The sequence below is a fragment of the Gekko japonicus genome, unplaced genomic scaffold (genome assembly GCF_001447785.1).
Source record: "Gekko japonicus isolate JY-2015 unplaced genomic scaffold, Gekko_japonicus_V1.1 scaffold145, whole genome shotgun sequence".
Taxonomy (NCBI): domain Eukaryota; kingdom Metazoa; phylum Chordata; class Lepidosauria; order Squamata; family Gekkonidae; genus Gekko; species Gekko japonicus.
In genome coordinates this window covers 1,260,263-1,282,335 of record NW_015173678.1, presented here as the reverse complement: position 1 = coordinate 1,282,335, position 22,073 = coordinate 1,260,263, and the positions used below count along the sequence as shown (strand labels likewise).

The following is a 22,073-nucleotide window of genomic DNA, read 5'->3' as shown; positions in this document are numbered from 1 at the left end:
TTAGCTGTCTTGTGCTTTGACCCATCATTTTTGAAGTTTTTTTGCTGAACGGATAGTCTTTCATCCCAGTTTAGAGTTTCTAGCCAAGATATTTTCTGCATTCCACATGCTGCAAGACATAGTATTACCTGGTTTTTCCCCTACACCATCTCTCTAGGTTTAACGGGCACTTCACATACTAGATGTTAGAAGGGCACTACTTTTCTACCTGAAGAGAACTAAACCATTTAGGAAGTGTGTTAATCTGCACACGGGGTGAAACAAGGGCAAATCAGTTACCCCTCAGACAATATCCAGGTGGATTGTCTCTACCATCCAGACTTGTTACAGACGGGCAGGGTTACCCTCCCCTCTGCATATTCGAGCCCATTCTACCACAGCCCAAGCTTCGTCTCCTGCAATGTCCCACTGCAGATCAGCTACTTGGTCATTTTTGGATACTTTTGCGAATTACTACATGTTGGATCTACAGGCAGGATGAGAAGCAGAGGTTGGCAAGGCCATCCTGTAGTCTGTCCAAGTGATATATTAAGGTGAGAACCTCATCCCACCTCCTAGATTATTAGTTTAGTAACATTCCAGTGGGGGACTGCACAGAAGACTGAAGATGAAAACAGGGTTTCTCTTGCTCATTGTCTTCTGTGCAGGCACGCATTCCCCCCACCTGCTCCACTGTGGGTTCTCAGGACATTTTTTCTTCTGACATTCATGGCGACTCAGGTGGAACTGAGATGAGTGACCATCCATGCCATGTGACCATCCTTTGGGCAGGAAAGGGATGTCTCACAATGGTGGGAGAGAGGAGGAGCACCCTCTAGAGGACTTTTTAGCTTTGGAATAGACTTTTCCACAGCAGGCCTACTCGGAAGCAGTCCCAATGCGGGACTACACGGAAGACACTTGATGAACAACGGTTACAGGACAGGACTGCCTCATGTTCCCAATGACCAAGCCATCTCCTGCTTGAGATATCTGAACTAGGCTTTCATGCACCTTCACTTTCCCATCACTGGAACAATGCTTTCCATTTTGCCTAAAATGACTGCGTATTTGCATTTCAGCCTATTTGCATACCTGTATTTTATTACCTATTTATTTCCAATTTTGGCTTAAATTACTGATTGACATAAGAGTAAAACTATTTTTTCTTAAAGTTTGGGGCCAAGAAAGGTGGTTTGAGGGCCCAGAAAATGAGCAGCAAGAGTTTTAATGAGATTGAAAAACAAGCACAAGCAGTGGATAAAATGAACGAACAGGAAGATGCACACGCCAACATTAGAAGTGTGAGAGAAGAGCCACTGTAAGTATGATTTATTTAGTTGTGATGAAATTTCAGGATACAATAGCAAGGATAAGATTTGACTTCAATCAAGCTGTATAAAGGCAGTGTAATACTCTGTTTGCAAGGAGGGGGTTGGCCACTATAGCAAAAAACCCCGTATTTTTTAAATGAATCCGTTCTACTATATAACATGTTCAGTTTGATACAACCAGGACACACACCCTGGGGAACTAAAAGGACACTGCTTATAGTGGTAGAGTTGAAGTAATCTCTCTGTATACATTGAATTTTTTTTTTTTATCAAGTAACTAAAAATACAAGAATAGGTTCTCAAAACTGTAGGGAGCATGCCAGTTTTTGATCAGAGAACTGAAGACTATTTTGGGGTACCTAAAATGAATTTAAGAATTCTATCCTGGGATCTTTCCCATTACATAACGTTAAAATGGCCCCAAGTCCCAACCATATACAAGAGTACAATTTAGCCTTAATGAATTTTTGATTAGGGTAAATTAGACTTGTCCCATTATGCCTCCCTGACTTTTAGATACCATTGTACAAATAAAAACAGGTTGCTTATCTGGAACTGTTGGTGTTCAGTTGGTCATTTGTGTCAGGCGTATAAACTACAAGGGGCAGCAGGGCTCAAGCCCCACCCCCCAGATTTCCCAGGGTGCATTGCTCTCTCCGGACTGTCAGGCCCTCTGGGATTTCCCAGCAGGGGCAATGCTTCCCCTGCCCTGGGCTGCCAAGTAGCATTGTGAAGCTGCTCAAGCTGTCAGGTTTTCAACTTCGGTCAGTCCTGTTTGCCTTTGTAGCAACTTAACAAGTTCTTTGGAGGCACAGGGCTGGTTTTGTTTGTCTGTTTCTGTAAAGATAAAAGGGGGAGGGAATCTCCAGTAGATAATTCTGTGAAAGAGCATAGAAGCAGGAAGCAAGAGAGGATCCACCACCACCCCAGACCAATCGGGATGAAAATCGGGTGGCTCAGATAAAACTGAGGGAAACGTGGCATGGCAGTCATCTTTCAGACACACACACACCCGATTTTTCTAGCTTGTATGCAAAGCACGGGAAGCCCTAATATGGTGGCTGCACCATTTTTGCCGGCTCTTTTTAATACAGCCCTGGCAGATTGTATTATGCAGGCCTGGAAATCAGCCTAGATGTCTCTGATGCAGTCGCTAGTGCCACCCACAGGCACTCCAGGGACTTAGGGTGGGGGACCATGCAGAGAACACAGGAGGCGGTTCAGAGAGATTCTGGTGGCCAAGGGCCCAGACAGCAAAGGGCTTATAGAAGGAGTTCTCCCTCCCCCTCTCCCAGACCCTCTTATCATAAGATGACACACTGCTACACAGACAAAAACAGCCTAAAACAATACCAGGTGGAAGATACTCAAATATACGGGGGGGGGGGCTTATGACATAGAGCAGGGGTGTCAAACATGCGGGCCTGGGGACAAATCAGCCCCCCTCCGAGGGCATCTATCAGGCCCGCAGTGGAACTGGCTGTCTTCTGCTGCTTCTTCCAGTTTTGCTGCTGTTGCGTCATCATAGGTTTGCAGCTTACTGATACACACCCGAACAGCATACTCAAGATTGCAACAGCACAGACATTTTGATGCAATAATTCAGAGCAAGAGGTGTCAGTTATCAGACACTGTTAAATAATATTGCAAGAGTGCTAATGTTTTAAGCATGTTTTTATTTTAAGTAAAAAAACCCACCTTTGTGTTTGTGTCCTTTATAAAGTTTATATCTCCGCTACCTGGCATTACATTTTATGACACACATGGCCCAACCCAACAAGGTCTCATTTATGTCAGATCCGACCCTCATAACAAATGAGTTTGACACCCCTGACGTAGAGGATTGATCTTCATCTTTCATTGTGGGGTCTGTGAGTTAGATGACCAGGCATCGTGAAGCACAAAACATAGCAGGCTCAGATTCATAGTTTGACATGGAAGGGACCCTTCAGCAAAGGCTTCTATGGCAACAAGCTCTGATAAGGAGGAGGGAGAATAGTCAGGGGAGAACTCATACACAGGAGAGTTAATCCAGATTATTCCAACCGAAGACTTTTACTGAAAGTTATATCTACTCTCAACTATCAAATAGATATTCCTGAAAAACCCAGTTCATCAGCTTCTGCCAAGCTAGATGGAAGGAGGTTTAAGAGACTGTCTAGAGGGTCTTTGGTCTGTCCATTTCCTGACATTTTTGATGATGTCTTGAAAACTGATCTCAAGGTTCCCTTGGTTGACATTCCTGAAGTTGCCCTTCATTCAGGGGCCATTATTTCAAAGGATGGAGACAATGTGCTAAAAGATGGAGTAGACAGAAAGAATGAAACAGCCCTTTAAATGTCTCATGAGGCGTCTTTCCTCACAGTTAGAGCTTCAGCTGTTTTCTCTAATTTTACTAGAACTATTGTGATTTGGGCTGACAATTTACTACAGGATATAGAGACTGATCTCCTGACCTATAGGAGATCTGGCAGAGTTTGCAGCGGGTATGTCACAAGACACTGTGCAATTCTGCGCTAGAGTGCAGGCAGCAAACATGGTGGCCAGAAGAAATTTGTGGCTAAAGCACTGGAGGGTAGATCCTCTTTCTAAATATAATTTATCCACAGAGAAATTCTTGGGCACATTGCTCTTTGGAAAAAAGGCACTTGATAAGGTGTTGGTGGAGACAAAGTAAAAGAAAAAAAGCAATGCTATCTGCATCTACTAAGGACAGAAACACCAAAGGAAAAACGTTTCATTCCTTGCATAACTACGGAACTCCTGCAAGAGGCTGAGAGGCTAATGTTTTCAGGAGTAACTTCCTTTGGTTACCATCCCAGGTTTCAGCACAGACAGTTCACATCTAACGAACAGGATAGGGGGGTGTTGGGTTGCAGCACGGCCAGCTTCTCGTTATCTTTAGAGGAGACTCGGGGGCTCCCAAGCTCCGTTGCACTCCCTGAAGGGGGGTGCAGTGCAAGGGACGCAATCCGGGCCCACTGCCTGTGGCGACAGGCGAGTTGAAGCCTGTGGATTGTCCCTAGTAAGAAACGAAGAAAAGCACTCATGGCAGTCATGAGTGCCTAGCTGTCACTACCCACTAAGAGGGACTTAAAAGTCTGCAGCTCATCCACAACATCGATGAAGCATATCACCATATTTCTTAAAGCAACTTTATCTGAAACTCTACTATACAACGTCAGCCCTTTTAAAGTTTAAAAAGACCGGAAAGGAGGGGTAAATAACTTTTTCCGCCTCCCCCCCCTTACCTTTACCGTGGCTGAGAAAGGATCTAAAATAATTGTATAAATAATCTACTGGGCGAAGAAAACAAGAGAGCACCCTGTCTATTGATATCTACAAGAATTATCCTTTTTACGATTCTGAACTTTAGTGAGAGCCAAATTAATCTTCTTGCCTTTTTAATGAAGACTTTGGAACAAATACTGAACTTTTGGATGTGTTATACTTTAATACTTGAATTATAAAGGCTTATACTTTATTGGATCTTATTCTGAACTTTTTATATATTTAGTTCCCATAACAATGTATCTTTATCTCTATTGAAACTTTAAAACTCCATTTTTTTCCTGACTATATTGCTTTGGAATGTAAACAACTAATAAGCTTTTTGCCCTATGTTAGCTTTGTCTGGACCACAATAGTTGTTGATATACACTCTCTAAAATTGTTATCTTTGTAAAACGTGGCTTGGGAAAACATTTATAGAGAGTCTTTTACAAAATATTTTATATGGGATTTATCCCCCTCTCTCTCTATTGAATCTGTCTAATTAACATGAATGGAATATTAAACCTGTAATGAAATGTCTTTGCTGTTTAGAAGCTGTCTTTAAGAAATAGGATTCTGTGATGGAAACTCTGTAAGAAGATAGCAGTAGTTAAATGAATATGTTTAGGACCTTAGTTGAGGTACATGTATGATGAGAACATAGGCTAAAAAAAAAAATTAATAGGAATAAATTCTTTGAAATTGCCTAGTTGATTTATCTCTGATCTTTGGAAGATGTCAGGAAATTGCGGCTATCGCTGGAGGAATTGTTTTGCTTTTTGTATTTTGCCCATGTTAATCAAATGATAGGAGGTAAAAAATTTTGAGACATTCCCTTTTTGTATTGCAAATTCTAAATGAAGGGCGAATTGGATTACAATCATATAGGCTAAATGAAATTAAATAAATATAAACAAATCAGTGGCAAAAATAGATATGGAGACTAAGCCGGATATAGTATCAGGAGTTGATTACTTTTATTATTTATCAAGTATATTTATAAAGAGAAGATGAATTGCAACAGTAATTGAAAATGTTATACAAGAAGTGTATTAAAACTGGTGACACAGAAATTAATAATATTAACAAACTGAAGTTGGGTGGTGGTTTACTTGGCTGTATGTTTGTATATTTGTTTTGTGGTTGTTTTATGATGTATGTGTTGGAAATTTAATAAAAATTTATTTAAAAAAAAAAGTCTTTTTGTTTTAACACATTTTTGGAAAAATTACTTGTATTGACAGACTCCAAAAGACTCCACAGGCTTTATTGTTAGCTACACCAGAATCTATGGACAATAAACCCACACAGACTTCCTTGTAAGACTTCCTGAATATGGTTCAAAATACACTTGCTGTGGCCGTAAAAAAAGCAGTTGAAGAAGCTTTTCACTCAGTACAGACAGAAATCCAAATACTGATGCAACAGCTTAAAACTAAGAGAGAAACAGCCCAGACAGCGTGGAAAGAGGAGGGAAAAAGACCTGACTGCCTTGAAAACACAGAGGAAACCTACAAGCAAGATGACTGGATTTACAAAAAAGAATCTATGCCTACAAAGAGAAACACAACTTTTACAAAAATGTACCAGAGACTCTATAAAAGAATCATGGCTGATTAAATTCCCAAAATAGTGACTTTCTTACCATCTCAGAAAGAAAAAAAAAAAAAAAAAAAATTTATGGAATTACAACCTACCGCTAAGAGGGAACATAGATGGCTGTTTCCAGAAGATAATTTTTACACTTTTAGAGGAAAAAGACAAAAAATCAAGACTTTAAAACTAAAGAAGAGAAACCAGAAAATCAAGAAAAGGCTGATACCTATAAAAACTCTGGGGAAAGTATGAGGGAATTCCCTCCATTTTAGGATTATATCATTTATATATTGAGGTAATCCTAGATACGTTTGATGGAGTAAGATCCTAATATACTTGTATTCAGAATAAAGAGTCACACACTCTAATTCAAACATTTAATAGCATGTTTAGGAAAAGTTTATATTAGTAGAAAATAAGAAAATGTATACTCATATATTTGCAAACTTTATATAATCAATATATGGTGGAAAAATGAGACAGATTTAACTACTGTATGAGGTACTGTAATAGAGAAAAGATTAATATGAACTATTGTATCCCAAATTTTATGTTTGTTTTGGAAAAATAAAAATGCTATATATATAGCATTATATTATAAAAATAATAAACAGGATAGGAAAAGTTAGGGGAAAGACCCACCACCTGACTGCATGATTGGAGGTCGGCACCAGAGTTTCCCCCACATCTGGAAGAAGTCAATGACCAATTGGTGGGTTCTTTTGATTATAGAACATGGTTACAAGATAGAGTTTTCTTCCTCTTCCTTCTCACCAATTCGTCTCATCCCCAGTTCCCAGGACAAAACAAAAATGTGGCTTAATGTTGGAAGTGATCTAGCACCTTCTGTTGACTGGGGCAGTCTAACTGGTTCCTCCGCATCAGCGGTTTCAGGGAGTCTACTCAACAATTTTTGTAGTTTCCAAAAGATTGAGCAACTGGAGAGCAGTCCTCAAGTTGAAAAAGCTGGATCTGTGGGTAAGAAAACACAAGTTCCATATGGAATCTCTTCACTCTGTCCTGCTAATTATACACCAGAATGACTATTTAGCATCACTGGACCTCAAGGAGGCTTATTTACACATCTCTATTTATCAGTCTACCAGAGAGTTCCTGCGTTTCTTCTTTCAGGGTTAGCACTTCCAATACAAAGCCCTACCTTTTGGTCTGTCATCTCTGAGAGTCTTCACCAAGGTTCTAGTGGACCCATAGCTGTCCTGAGACAACAGGAGATTCATGTCTACCCTTGCCTAGAAAATATCCTTATCAGAGCCAAAGATGATCAGTGATCAGGGATTCCAGAGTTGCGATCAAAATACTTCAGTCACATGGCTTCCTGATAAATCTATAGAAGAGCTACCTCAACCCTTTCAGGGACCTAGTCCATTTGGGAGCCAGAGTAAATACAAGACTGGCAAAAGTTTTTCTCCCCGGGGAAAAGAAGGTGAAAGTTATGGACATAATGAAGAAGCTACACAAACAGAAGTTTGCAGATCTTATGCATCTGTTAGCATTACTGTGCCTGCTGATATCCGCTATAGACCTTGTGCCGTGTACTCGCTTCTACACAAGGCCTTTACAGTGGACGCTTCTACCTCACTAGAAGGACATCAGTAAGAGATATTACACACAGATCAAAGTGACTTCTGCCTTAAGGAGACCATTGAGATGGTGGTCCCTACAAAGATACCTGATCAAGGGGGTGAGTTACCTATAATCCCCCCACACACATGGTAGTAACCACAGATGCCAGCAGAAGAGGGTGGGGAGCACAGTGTCTGGGCCAGGTAGCTCAGGGCAGGTGGAACCCTACAGAATAAGTAAACAGCTTGAACTGGTTAGAGCTAACAACAATCAGGCTAGCTCTAGTGGCCTTCCAAGAAGAAGAAAAAATGTTAGCGCACACTGACAACATGACAGCAAAAGCTCACGTTAACTGTCAAGGGAGCACCAAGGTAACTCCTCTCTACAATGAAGCAAAGCTACTCTTTCAGTGGGCGGAACTGCATCTGCCAAGTCTAAGGGTGCAGCAAGCACGTTCAGGGTCTTTCAAACATTCAAGTGGATTGACTGAGCAGAAGGGACCTAGATCTGGGAGAATGGATTCTGAACCACAAGACTTTTTGGGAAGTCATGATTAATTCCAATAATGGATTTATTAGCCTCATCAAACAACAATCAGGTGCCTATATTCCTGTTGAGGTTTTTCAAACCCCAAGCAGAGGGCAAGGACACTCTACTACACAAGTAGCCTATTGTATGCATTCCCTCTGACTCTTCTGATCCACAGGGTCCTAAACAAAGTAAAGAGAGAGGGGGTGGAGGTGATATTCATTGCATTCTTCTAGCCAAGAATCCCGTGGTTTTCAGAGCTAGTAAAGATGTCAGTGACCTCCCCATGGAGACTACTGGTCAGGCTGGACCTACTGTATCAGGGACCTGTCCTGCACCCGGACCCAGCTTGGCTTCAGCTAACAGCCCTGGAGATTGAGTGGGAGGAGGAGATAGTGGAGGAGATAGTGGACATCATGGTGCAGGTGAGAAATCCAGCAACCCAGGTGTATATATAACTATACATGGTCTTCCTTCAGAAAATGGGCCACTAAGATAAATATAGACCCTTTAAAGCCATCCTGTGAGGACGTTGTCCTTTTTCTGCATGACAGATGGAAACAAGGGTTGAGGCCAGATACACTAAAGAGGTAGGCAGCAGCTCTCACTGCTGTTCTGGGAAATAGGGGGCTACATAACTGTTAAAGGTAAATGTTTCCTTTGCTCTAAAGCGAGTCAAATTTGACTCTAGGGGGCAGTGCTAATCTCTATTTCCAAGCCGAAGAGCCAGTCCTGTCTGAAGATGTTTCTGTGGTCATGTGGCCAGCATGACTAAATGCCGAGGTGCATGGAACACTGTTACCTTCCCACCGAAACGGTACCTATTTATCTACTTGCAATTTCTTGCTTTTGAACTGCTAGGTTGGCAGGAGTTGGGACCAGGGACAGGAGCACACTCCGTCACGCAGCACTTGGGTTCTCAAACTGCCAAACTGCAGACCTTCCTGTCTGCAGCTCAGCATCTTAACTTCTGAGCCACCACGGCCCTGTTAGGAGGTTCTTAAAAGGAACCATGCAGTTAGCACCTCTAATTAGGCATACGTTTCCTACCTGGAGCTTGTCTAAAGTTTTGCAGGCCTTGACTAAGATGCCGTTTGAAACTCTAAAGACTGCAGAGTTGAAATTCCTTTCATGGAAAGTAACCTTCCTAGCTTTACATCAGCCAGGAGAATTTCAGAACTAGGAGCCTTGTCAGTTAGACATGAGCTATATATTTTCCACAAGGATCCTTCCTTTGTATCAAAAGTAAATTTGCCATACCATTTAAGCCAACAGTTGGTTCTTCCTTCCTTTTGCCCAAAATCATCTCACCCAAGAGAAAGGGTCTGGCAAAAGCTGGATGCACACAGGGCCCTGTACACATATATAAACAGAACATTGCATTTTCGACTTTCAGACTCTTTATTTGTATCACATAATCCAGCAAACCTGGGGGTAAAGGTTTCAAAAACTACTCTTGCTCTTTGGGTTAAGCTCTGCATTTGTAAGATGTACGAGATTCTGTGCTTGAGCACCACAGGGTGTTACCGGTCATTCCATCAGGGCTGTAGCTACGTCAGCTTCTGTGGTGGCCCCATCCACTTCCCTCCCTCAGAGGCAAGATTTCCCCTCTGTTTTTCTTTCCCTTTACTGACTGAGCCACCCTAGTAATGTGTTTTCTTCTTTGCTGAAGGACTCTGGCTGTCCCACCCTGTCACAGTACGATATTATGGCTGTTAGCTCAGTCCAGGAACCTGAGGGAAGGATCAGTGACATCCCCATGGAGACTACCAGTTTCTTGATTTAACTTAAATGGCACTAGAGGCGTTTTGAAATTAAAAAATAACAAAATATTTTGTTTAACGTAGATGGGAAAGGTCAGGTGAAATAAGTGGTTGAAATGTCTGAGGTAAAATCAGTACATGCACCAATCAGGTAACATCAGTACATCATGATTAATTTCTGCTGTAATTTAAAAAACCTATGCTATTACCTTAGGAGTTTATTGCTGATAACTTCACTGTATCCCTTTCCAAATTATGTTTATTATACTTCTAGTCTGCTTGATCTTCAGGGCAATTTACAAAACATTGCACCTTGCCTACCAGAAACATACTGTTCTGACTTTCTTGATTTTATTAATGCTAACAGAGAGAGATAAAAAGTAAGTGTGGTTTGTTCTGTGATTGAGAAATCAACATGCACGTTGACGAAGTGAAACTTCTTGCACGGCTTCAAGAAGGGAATTTGTACTACAAAAACCTTTAAATGAAATAATTCTTACTGATACATATTCATTTGTTTTACTGTTACAATCACTCCAGCTTCCATCAGCTTCTTTTTAGCTTTTATTACCTGGTGAGGTTTAAAGTATCAGATCTTCAAAGATACTTTACCGGTGGATCATTTTTTGTTGTTGTCAGTCATCATACATTTCGTAGTTGTGTGTACCACTGTAAGATGTAGTGAACATAATTAAGTGTAAATGATAAAAAATAAAATAATGATAAAAAGAAAATAGCAGTAGAATAATGTTATTGGATTAATGCATGATTTTTCAACTCTGCACGGTGTTGATGTATTTTTGTGTACTTCTGTTATCCAAACATTGCACTAGACTAATGTATTTGCGATGTGTTATTGAAGTGTATTTTTCATTTTCTTGTATCAATAATTCATGTCAGGCTGAAGATGTTCTGGTCATTACAAAGAAGTACCCAGAGATGACTTTGATTGTTTTAGTGTTTCTCATGCATCTGTCCCAAATGGTTTCTGTTCCATCTCTCTATAAGGGAGCTATGAAAATTTTAGGTCTGCTTCAAGTTCTTGCAGCTCATGACAGGAGAGTTCTGCTGGTCTCTTCATCAGCCACTGAGCCTGGAAGACTGGGAGGACTTATTTGGGTACCTCTTTGGAGATGACCCAGTGCCCTTGAATTATGCTCTGGGAACATGTCTTGTGTATCGGGAAGGGTAATCATGGTTTTAAGTAAAAACATGCCTTAGATTTGTGAGTGGATTATTTTTACCCTCCTCAAATGTGTGTGTGTTGGCCATCTGACATGTAAAGTAGTGTTAATGGGCTAGTAACATTAATGTTCACTGTCTGATAGACTGTAGCTATTTTTTTGCCCTTTAGATGCCATGAAGAAGCTTCAGTAAAAGCCCACTGCTCTAACTTCCTGTTGGCTAAACAGACTCAGGTCCAAAGACTCCTCCCTTCTTTATACCACATCCAGGTCCTTTCCCATCATGCCTCTAGTCTGTACATTGATTTTTCACTATTCTTGATCTGGTGGTATTGCCATACATCTTTTCTTCCCTTGATGCCCCTCTACAACTCTAGCAATCCTTTGGGGAAACCCTTCCTATTATCTTGGGTACTCTTCTCCTTATGGCACACTTGACTGTCTATATATGTTTACTTAAGCCCTTCCAAAGCAAGGACATCAAAGATGAGATTGATTCAGTCATCTGCTTTTGCCACATGACAAAAGTCACATGGAGGCTGCATGCAATCCCAGCATAATTCATTTGAAAAATATCACAAACATTAGATGACCCACTCTAACTGCTCACTGCCATTGCTGGGCTGATGAGGAAAGCTTTGTGGTTTTCCTATATACCTATGTCTATCTAATCTCTCCTCATCTCATCTATAAATGACATTTGCTTTGTTTTGTAGTGTGTCGTCTTTACGACTGGCCTACAAAGATCTTGAAATTCAGATGAAAGAAGATAAATTGAATATGACTGGTAAAAAGAAAACAGAAGCAGAAAGACTTGGCATGGGATTTAGTAGCAATCGAAGGTGCGTGTAATCCTTTAGCTGTGTATTATAAACACTAAGGACAATGGTTGGTCCAGTTTAACATCATAGCAGAGAATACCAAAAGAATATGATTCCCTTGTTTTGAATTCCTACAGAAAATCTGATACTTGTCACTCCTCAGTGTAAGTACTTCCCTTAATGGTTGATGCAGTGTCATGTAGAGGCATCCCTCAATTTGATGCCTCCCAGTCATTTGGATAGATATCCACAATGCCTGGATGGATATTAAAATTATTTTCCTTTGGATTGTTTGATTTACACTGTGTAATCTGCTTCATATCTCAGTGAAAAACGCTGACTATAAATAACTTTACAAAAAATCGCTATGCAGCTCCATTGCATGAGCATGAAGAGTAGAGAAATACTTTGCTTCTGCATAGCACCAGATCAGGCATCACCCCACCCTTTAATACTGCATAACAAGCCACACTTTAATTTGACTGAATGAATTTTTAACTGGGGGAGTTGCAGTTACAGGACAGAGAGTCAAATCCTACTGGGCATGCCCAAGCCTTTAAGAGTACTTAATGGATCCTGACTTTGTGAACACAGCTTATCAGCCATCTTTGGGCGAGTTATCCCTTGGGTTTGTGTGGCTTGAATCCTAAAGAGGCTGCGAGGGTTGCTTTCAATGAGATCCTTTCTGTGGTGATATATTTTACTGGGCTTTATTTAGCGTCAAGTATTTTATGGGGAGAAGGGAAGACAGTTGGGAAAGGGTGCTGCTGCCATCCCGCTTTCCCATCCAGAACAAAGGTGTGTGTGTGTTGTTGCCTCCTCCTTTGTGTGAAACAGAAGGAGAGGGGCTGCTGCCATCGTTTCTTGCAGCATGGAAGGATGAGAAAGCAGCTGTGGCAACAGCAGCAGAAGGCCGGCAGGCAGAATGGTCAGAGCCACTTTTAAGTGCCCATTGCTTGCAAAGCGGTGTTCAGTCCACCCCCACTCTAGAGCATCATGGGCTTTCTGAAAATCATGGGGCATGATCTAATGAAATCTGAAGTGTGATTTATAGTATGAAACTTCATTTTTACTTTGGACCTTAATGTTTAAAGCAGTTTAGATCTCTCCTGAGCTTTTGATGTACTTACATTTGCCTTTCACCTGGCTCCTTTTGTGGTCACCGTCTAAGATAATTTACAATGTTTTTAATACAGTGGCATATCCCATTCAGTAATCTCAGATATGCAAATCATAGAACAAGAAACACCTACAGTTTCAAAGCCAAGGAAAAAATACAATGATGAGGACTCTTATTTTTCTTCTCCCCGTTCAAGGTAACTTTTTATTTACTTATGAATGAGATTGGTTGCTCTAGATTAAAATTTACACAGTGTTGTAACATGTATAGTTCTTATTCAGGGTTTTTATCATATATGCTGTATTGATTGAGGAAAAAAATGAGAGTAATCATTCCGATCTGTGCTGGAGATTGGGGGTGGGGGGGTGGGGAAATATGGCTCTAGAGGAAGAAGTCTTGTTTTTCCAGGCTGTCTCAGAATACTTAGATTGAATTTATTATGTTGCTCATCAGTGAGAAATCCACATTGATAACTGTTCTGCAAATTCTGAAGACAGTGCCTTGGACTCAAGGAACTGCAGGCAGAGTCCACTCTCACAGGGGGACTTTCCCAGCCTCCATCCCATTCTGATCCTGTCTGCTCCCTAAAAAGCTGTTTCTAAGGGCCAGAATACATATATATACAGACATACATACATATACATACATATATATGAGAGACTGGTGCCAACTCAACTCAGTCACATGTTCACATGAAGAAGAAGAGATTGGATTTATACCCCGCCCTTCACTACCCAAAGGAGTCTCAGAGTGGCTTACAAACTCCTTTCCCTTCCCCTCCCCACAACAGACACCCTGTGAGGTAGGTGGGGCTGAGAGAGCTCTGACAGAAACTGCTGTTTTTCAAGGACAGCTCTTATCAGAACTAGCAGGTGCAAGTGGAGGAGTGAGGAATCAAACCTGGTTCTCCCAGATTAGAGTCTGCACACTTAAACACTACACCAAACTGGCTCTCAGGAGGACTAACCTTTAAAAGGACTAACCTTTAAAAACTCTGTCACTGAGTGCGGCTCCAAATGCTGTGAAGGGGAACTAGAGGCTTCAGGGTTCCCTGCTGTGCCAGCAGAAATGGCTAGGGGGGAGGCTGTTTGTTTTGTGGCTATTTACTTTGTCAAAAACAGCACAAGTTGCGGTGTTGGGAGTAACATGCAGGGATGGTTTGGTTTTTAAAGGTTAGTTCCCACATGAGCATGTGACTGAGAGTTGGGTTGGGCGTCTGTGTCTGTGACTTGTGTGAGACCCATGGAGTATTTTACCCCTGAGGATACCAGTACCTTCTGACATTGCATGATGAGCTGCACCTGGGAAGAGTAATCAGCAGCAATCAGAGGCATTGTTCATGAATGGTAGGCACTCTCTGTTGCATGAGCAGCTTTTTGAATACAAAACAATATATAATCCAATTATAGTCTAGTGGAGTATAATATAGTATAGTATAAAATAATATACAATATTATAGAGAGTCTCCAGTTATTTTAAGGGAGTGATGAGGTTCACACCAACTTAACTTCAGAAATACTGTAGTCCCACTTGGTCACAGCTGGTTTATCAGGCTTTATTTGGGTTAAATTCTGCACTGTATTTCATAGACTAGATTTAGATTATCATTGACTGTATATTCCAATTCACTCAGCTAAGGGATACCTGTGAAGAAGTCACATGTGTAGGTAGGACACAAGTTGTGCCAATGAAACTTGCTTCATTTGCTAAGAAGCTGGGTTTTAAAAACAACAACAAGTGTGTGTGCACTTTTTGCTTCTTGTCACCATCAGAATACAATTGTTTTATATATCTTACTCTCCCTGTGAAATGAATGGGTGAATCAAATGTTAGTTCCATATCCTTGCAGGTTTAAATAAATTATTTATTTTTAAAGCCACCAATTTTAATAGAAAAACAATCCTATGCAGTTACTCCAGGCTAAACCCAGTGAAATACTTGAACTGACACTGGAGTCATACGCTTTCACAATAAATATCATAGGGTTGTCTACGGTAATGTGCCATGGGGCCCTTTCAGCCATTCTTTTGGTGTCAGCCCCTTATAAGTTTCTTCCATCCCATCCCATGCTTCTATGGAGGCCTTTATGCATACAGAATGGCTTTTCTGAATGCTAACCATACAATATCATAGTTTAATTTCACCACTCGTTAACTCACGCTTTTGCAGAAATCCACCCCTTGCCCCTTTGCAAGCCTTTTTGCAATGCCTACAAAATGGAAATAGGTGAGCTGGCCCCAACTTTAGCCCTAATAATTGTGTGTGTGCACAGCATGTTTACTTGGGAGTAAGGAAGGGGGAGAGATGCACTACAACACTAACTCAGTGGCCTCTCGGGCAGGCACCTAAGAAAGGAGGGTAAGTTTGTTTTGTTTTTCTACTGTCCTCAGCCTCCTGTGGGCTGGCGAGTGAGGAGGAGGAGACACGAGGCACACTTTGAAGGGGGGGAAACTGCCTGTTTTATACATGCTTAGTTTATTTGAAGGGGGAGCTTTGGGTGAGGAGATAGCTGCCAAAATTTGTGATTAAAGGGGGAGATTGTAGTGGGGGCACAGCGAAATTGTTAGGGGCATTGCAAAATCGATAGGGGGCGCTGCCTGTGCTGCTCCCTCCCACACTGGCTACAGCCCTGCCAAGCGTGGGGGCCTCTGGACAGACTGCTGGCTTCTGGCTTTGGCTGCGCTCAGGGCTCACCTGCGACTACCAAAGTTGTCTTCTCCCCACTCAGTCGATGATGGCTGAGGCGGGTGTTGTGGAGGCAGCAAGGGTGGGGGGAGTGAAAACAAAGGGCTTGGGGGTGGGGGGAGGACAGCAAGGGTGGGGTGGGGTGGGAGTCAGCAAGGTTGAAGGGGAGTAAAAGCCAAAGGGTGTGGGGGTAGTTGAGAGGAAGAGGGAAGGAAATTGAGATAACAGGAATTGCTCCCTTCCTTGTTCCTTGTTATCTTCCCTCTCTCCCCTTTTCCTTATCTGTCAATCTACACCCATATCTTTTGTCCCCCATTCCTTCTCTGTCAATCTACCCCCCTTCTCTTATAACCTACCCCGCCTTTCCCCTTTCTCCCATTCCCTTCCCAACTGCCACCTTCTAAACATACCTTGACTCCCTCTCTCTTTTCCTTCCCTCCACACCAAAGGGTGTGGGGGTAGTTGAGAGGAAGAGGGAAGGAAATTGAGATAAAAGGAATTGCTCCCTTCCTTGTTCCTCTTTCTCAATCTCTCCCCTTTTCCTTATCTGTCAATCTACACCCATATCTTTTGTCCCCCATTCCTTCTCTGTCAATCTACCCCCCTTCTCTTATAACCTACCCCCCCTTTCCCCTTTCTCCCATTCCCTTCCCAACTGCCACCTTCTAAACATACCTTGACTCCCTCTCTCTTTTCCTTCCCTCCCCAGCCCCCCTGGCCAAGCCCAGGGTACTTGCCCAGAGCCTCTTTCTAGAGCTCATTGTATTTATTCCCACAATGGGCCTTATTCTTAGTGGTTTATAATTTTAGATTTGTTATTAATCTGTTAGCTAGTATATTTTGGGAGACTATAAGCTCGTTCAGGTTGGGGGTTGGTTCTGTATTTTATTTTATAATTTTATACATTTTTATTTTATAATTTTTATAGTTTTGAATTTTTATATAACTCTGTGTTTTGTACGATTGTACTTGTTAGTTAGGGGCCGCGGTGGCTCAGAGGTTAAGACGCTGAACTGCAGATCGGGAGGTCTGTAGCTCGACAGTTCAAGACCCTAGTGCCACATGACGGAGTGAGCTCCCGTCTCTGGCCCCAGCTCCTGCCAACCTAGCAGTTTGAAAACAAGAAATTGCAAGTAGATAAATAGGTACTGCTTTGGTGGGAAGATAACAGCGTTCTGTGCGTCTTGGTGTTTAGTCATGCTGGCCACATGACCACAGAAATATCTTTGGGCAGCGCTGGCTCTTCAGCTTGGAAACAGAGATGAGCACCGCCCCCTAGAGTCAGATTCAACTAGCTCTCAAGCAAGAGAAACCTTTACCTTTACTTGTTAGTTAATGGCATTGCTTATAATATGCCATGTTTTATACTGATCTTATTGCATTGTTTTCTAATTTGTAATCCAGTTTTATTGCACTGTTTACTGTGTGTCTCATACTATGTGTCTTTAAATTTTGAGTTTCAGCCAGAAAGGAGGACGGGATATAAATTAAATGAATGAATAAATAAATAAAGTAATAGAAGTGTAAATTGGCCCATAGGAACAATACAAGATTGAATTTGAAAACTCCATTACTTAATCTCAATTTTTTTACCATCTCCTACAGACATTCTGAGCTGCTGAGCGTTTATTAAGGAAATGATTTCTTTTTTCCTTCACTCAGGTATTTTGACTCAGAAGAACAGAGAAGCAGCCCTTTTTCTAAATGGGACAACACTTCTGATTCTTACTGGACAAAAGAAAGCAGCAACAGATATGTGGATACCACTCCGTCTTTTAAAACTGTGGGGTATTTAGACAGGTACATGAGGAAAACTGCAGTCCACCATTTCCCAAATGCTATCTGTTGTTCATTTTTATTTATTTATTTTATTTATCTTTAAATTTATACCCCGCCCTCCCCGAAGGCTCAGGGCGGCTCACAAGGGGCACGAATGCCCAAGTTAAAACATTAAAACAGTACAGAATAGTATAAAATACAATAAATAAATACAATTCACTAAAATTTACTTTACGGTGCTCCAGAATTAATTAACTAAAAAAGTTCAAGATGGGATTCTAAAATTATTAGCAACAAACAACAGTAATAACAATAAATATAGTAGCAACAATATACATCCACATAGCGTTGATCTCTGCCAGGCACGTCTCGCACCCCCAATAGTCCCCGCTCTGGTCAATTTGTGGGACTAATGAGGGGGGCGTAGATAGAATGCTGGTAACAATGATGACATAATGATGATGGCATAATGATGTTGGCGGCGGCGGCTCCTACTCGAAAGCCTGGTGGAAGAGCTCCATTTTACAGGCCCTGCGGAACTGCACCAAGTCCCACAGGGCCCGGATCTCTTCTGGGAGCTCATTCCACCAGGTAGGAGCTGCCACCGAGAACGCCCTAGCCCTGGTAACCGCAAATGTGATGTTTCTGGGGCCTGGAATGTCCAGGAGATTTTGATTCCCCGACCGTAGTGCCCTTGGGGGAACATGCGAGGAGAGGCGTTCCCTAAGGTAAGCCGGGCCCTGACCATATAGGGCTTTAAAGGTCAAAACCAGCACTTTGAAGCGAATCCGGTATGCCATTGGCAGCCAGTGCAGCGCTTTCAGTGCAGGCCAGATATGGTCCCATCTAGTGAGACCCATCATCATGTGGTCTAACTCCACTAATGTAAATACGTATTGCTTTGAGTACAATCCCAGTAATCTGGAGTAATCACTTATATTAACTAAATATTTCTAAGTCTGTACTCCTATACAAAGTATGTTTATGGTTTAACCTACACCAGAGTAGCCATGTGTCCAGGCACAGACATGTGTCCAAGCTGGCAACCCCCACAGCCCTCACAGTATTCGCCCACAACCCCATACACCCTGGCACCCCAAAGCCCCAACTTACTCTTGCCACATGACCCCACAACGGGAACTGGGAAGGAGAATCAACAGGCCTGTCTCTACCAGCATCTCCAGTGCTGCAGAGCTCAGCTTGGCAGCAGCAGGAGAAGGTGGCAGCAGCAGAGACTTGCCGGGCCCAGGCCAGGCTCCAAAGCAGGAGAGCAGCAGGCTGGACCGACGGGGCATGCTAGAGGCCATGAAGGGCTAGCGGGAGCACTGGGCCAGCACTCTCCAAGGATGCGAAGCTGGCTCCGCCCTGAGGCAGAGTATTCTTTTTTTTTTTTTTTAAATAATCTATTATTTTCCACATATATCAACAAACACACACACACAAATACATAATACATAACTATAGATAATTTTGGTACCTTTACAAGATTGTACAATAACCAATACCATTCTTTTAATTTATAATTCTCCACTACAAATTTTTCTAATAGCGCTTCTTATAGTTTTTACTCCTATACCATATCTCAGTTTCCCTTACACGTGGCCTACAGCCTAAAAATTTGACAGATAGTTTTCCCTATCTCCAGTACTTATTTTCTATATCACTCATCATCTTAATTTCTATTAACTGCATAGAAATTCCTCCTTTTCTTCTGTGTTTGCCCATTTATTTCTTACAGCTGTTTATAGTTTCACCTTTGCTTTCCTGATCATCAACTTATAATTACCAAACCCAAAAAAAAAAATTCCTTCATAAATCAACACAATATGCCCTATTCCAGCCACATTACTTCCTTAATAATAGAGTATCTTTATGGTACATAACGAAATAATAATAGTACTTACATATAAATACACCTACCTAAATCCATTTAGTTATTACAACACTAACAAGACTGTTTTATTTTATTTTTCCCTTCCTCTTATTCTGTGAAAATTACATTTAATCAGTTTCAGTTATTATCCTCCCCATTCCAAACCTGAACTTTATCCTATATGCACATTTGCTCAATTCCAGTTGTCATCTCCATTCCAAACCTAAACTTTATCCTATATGCAAACAGTGCCCCTATATGCAAACAGTTCCACTTCAGCAATTTATTAGCTCTGCAGTCCTAATTAATTTTAATACTACAGTCAGCTACCATACTAGTAATCAGTCTTTCCATTCTTCTTTACATCCCAAAGCCTGATACAACATGAAAGATATCCCTAGGCAAATAAATCCCTTGTTTCTTAGCTCCCCTTCCCTTCTCTATTTCTTCTTCTTCTCCTTCTACTTCTTTTAGGTGCCGAAAAGTTTTAAATTCCAGTAGCCTTAAGACCAAACTTTGCCAGGTCCTTTCCCACAGATACATCTTCATTCTTTTGTTACGTTTAGGTTTCTTTTTAGATTTTTTACATTCTTCCTTTTCCTTCCCCTGATGCTTTAAAATGTGTCCTTTTCTCCATTGTTCCTTCTGAATTTCTTTTAAATTCCTGAGCTTTTTGCATTCATTTAACTTTAAGTCCTGACATTGACCTCTCCCCTTCTCTGCAAACTTCTTTGGTCTTACATAACGTTTAAGGTTCCTTCCTACTCTTCTTAACTCTCTCTTCCTCTTCTCTTGTCCCTTTAGTATATGTCGTATTTTTTGTTGTATTTTAAGTCTTAGAGGTTTCCCTTTCTTTAACTGACTCCTTGAAAAGTGTTCAAAATCCTGCGGTGTATCTTTTATGTGCAAAGCTTGATTAATCGAGGACTCCCTCTCCTGGTCCAACTCCTGTTGTTTTAACACAGCTGCAAGTTGTTCCACTTCCTTCTTATTTTCCACCTCCTCCTGAGGAGCCTGTTGTCCTCCAAATACATCTTTAAATGCTGTTGCTACCGCTGTCGCCATCGCTTGCTTAAAAAATTCTTCCAGAAATAATTTAAACTGTTCCATAATAAAGTCTTTTAATTGTAGGATTGTCTCAGGTTCTATCTCCTCCTCTGTTTTTGCTGCTGCCATTTTCTCACTCCACTTTAAACAGGTTTACAAATAGTCCATAAAGCCTTTAACATCACTACCCTTAGACTCCTTTCCACAGTTCCTTTCCTTTTCACAGTTATCCACACTTTCTTACTTAATTTTTATAGTCCGTTATACATTTGTTCTTACCCCGTTTCTTCGATTCTTCCAGCTCTCCTCAGACTTTCCATAGCCGCCTTCACCAATTAGTTGAGGTTTATTTAAGGGGGTATTTGCCTCACAGTCTTCGTTTCTTGCAAAGATATGCGCCAAAAAAAGGAGAGAAAAAATACGGTACCATTTTCTTAACATTGACAAAACTTTAAAACGGCTGGTCGCTGCTAATTGAGCACGGAAGCCGTGTTCATCCCGATCCTCGTCTCTGCTTCGGGGCAGCCGGCTTCACCCCCCGCGATTTGCTGTCAGCGTGGGGGGGCCAGTAAGCCCCCTGCGACTTCCTCTCCCTCCAGGAGAGAAAGCAGGGCTCGTCCGCTGAGCGAAGAGCCCCAAAATAGACGAGGGGGAGCCGGTCGGCTTGGAGACGATCCAAGACTTGACCGGTCGCAGCGCCGTCAAACCGGAAGTCCCGCCCTGAGGCAGAGTATTCTGATGACCAGTGACAGCGACCAGTGGGAAGGTCCCAGGTGTGGAGGTGGAGCATGACATTTTGGTGGAGAATGTGGGCATAGCCCCGCCCATGGGCTACCCACTCTCCCACCTACCCACCCCAGCTAGCTGGAAGAGCAGCAGACTGGTGTTGAAACCCCCCATGTTTCAGCCACCAGCCAAAGAGGAGACCACAGAAGCAGAAATGTGGAGCAAAGCCCTAGAGGACAGCAGCCAACCCAGCACTATGGATTTCACTCAGTTTGGGCAGTAGATGGCAGAGCATCAGGTGCAGTTGCTGAAAGACCTAACCCAGCAACAGCAGGCGTCCCACGTTGTACTGATGAGGGACCTGCAGCAGACACTGGCCACCAGTAGGGACACCGGAGGCCCGGGTGGTCCGTCCATCAGGAGTTGCTGGAAAAGACTGAGGGAGACAATTACAAGGTGGCTATGCTTGACAGGTATGAGATAACCCCAGAATCCACAGACAGAAGTTCCAGAACATGACTTTCCCTCCTACTGAGAGGCCCCGAGCAATCATTGCAGCCCTGAAGGATTCAACAATGCTGTGGTGGCAGCCAACGACAGATAATGGGCACTGGATAGTTGAACGGGTTCTGATAGAGCAGATGCTCCAAATACTACCCACCGGGACCCACCATTGGGTGGCATGTTGGAAGCCATCAAGACTAGCTGAGGCCCAAGAACTGTGGAAAAACTTTCAGGTGGCCAAGGGGCGTGAGCCCAGGCCCTGGCCAGAGCCTCCCTG

The 22,073-nt window shown here is 42.1% G+C and overlaps 1 protein-coding gene across 2 annotated transcripts in view; it reads left to right on the top strand.

The window, feature by feature from the left end:
• The window catches only part of ARFGAP3 (ADP ribosylation factor GTPase activating protein 3), an 83,765-nt gene that overhangs the window by 46,667 nt on the left and 15,025 nt on the right, over nucleotides 1–22,073 (top strand). For both annotated transcript variants that reach the window (XM_015422975.1, XM_015422976.1), the window contains 4 exons: nucleotides 1,155–1,300; nucleotides 11,958–12,083; nucleotides 13,259–13,378; nucleotides 17,530–17,667. In XM_015422975.1, coding sequence (XP_015278461.1) covers nucleotides 1,155–1,300; nucleotides 11,958–12,083; nucleotides 13,259–13,378; nucleotides 17,530–17,667 — 530 coding nt within the window. The remainder of the gene's footprint in view (nucleotides 1–1,154; nucleotides 1,301–11,957; nucleotides 12,084–13,258; nucleotides 13,379–17,529; nucleotides 17,668–22,073) is intronic.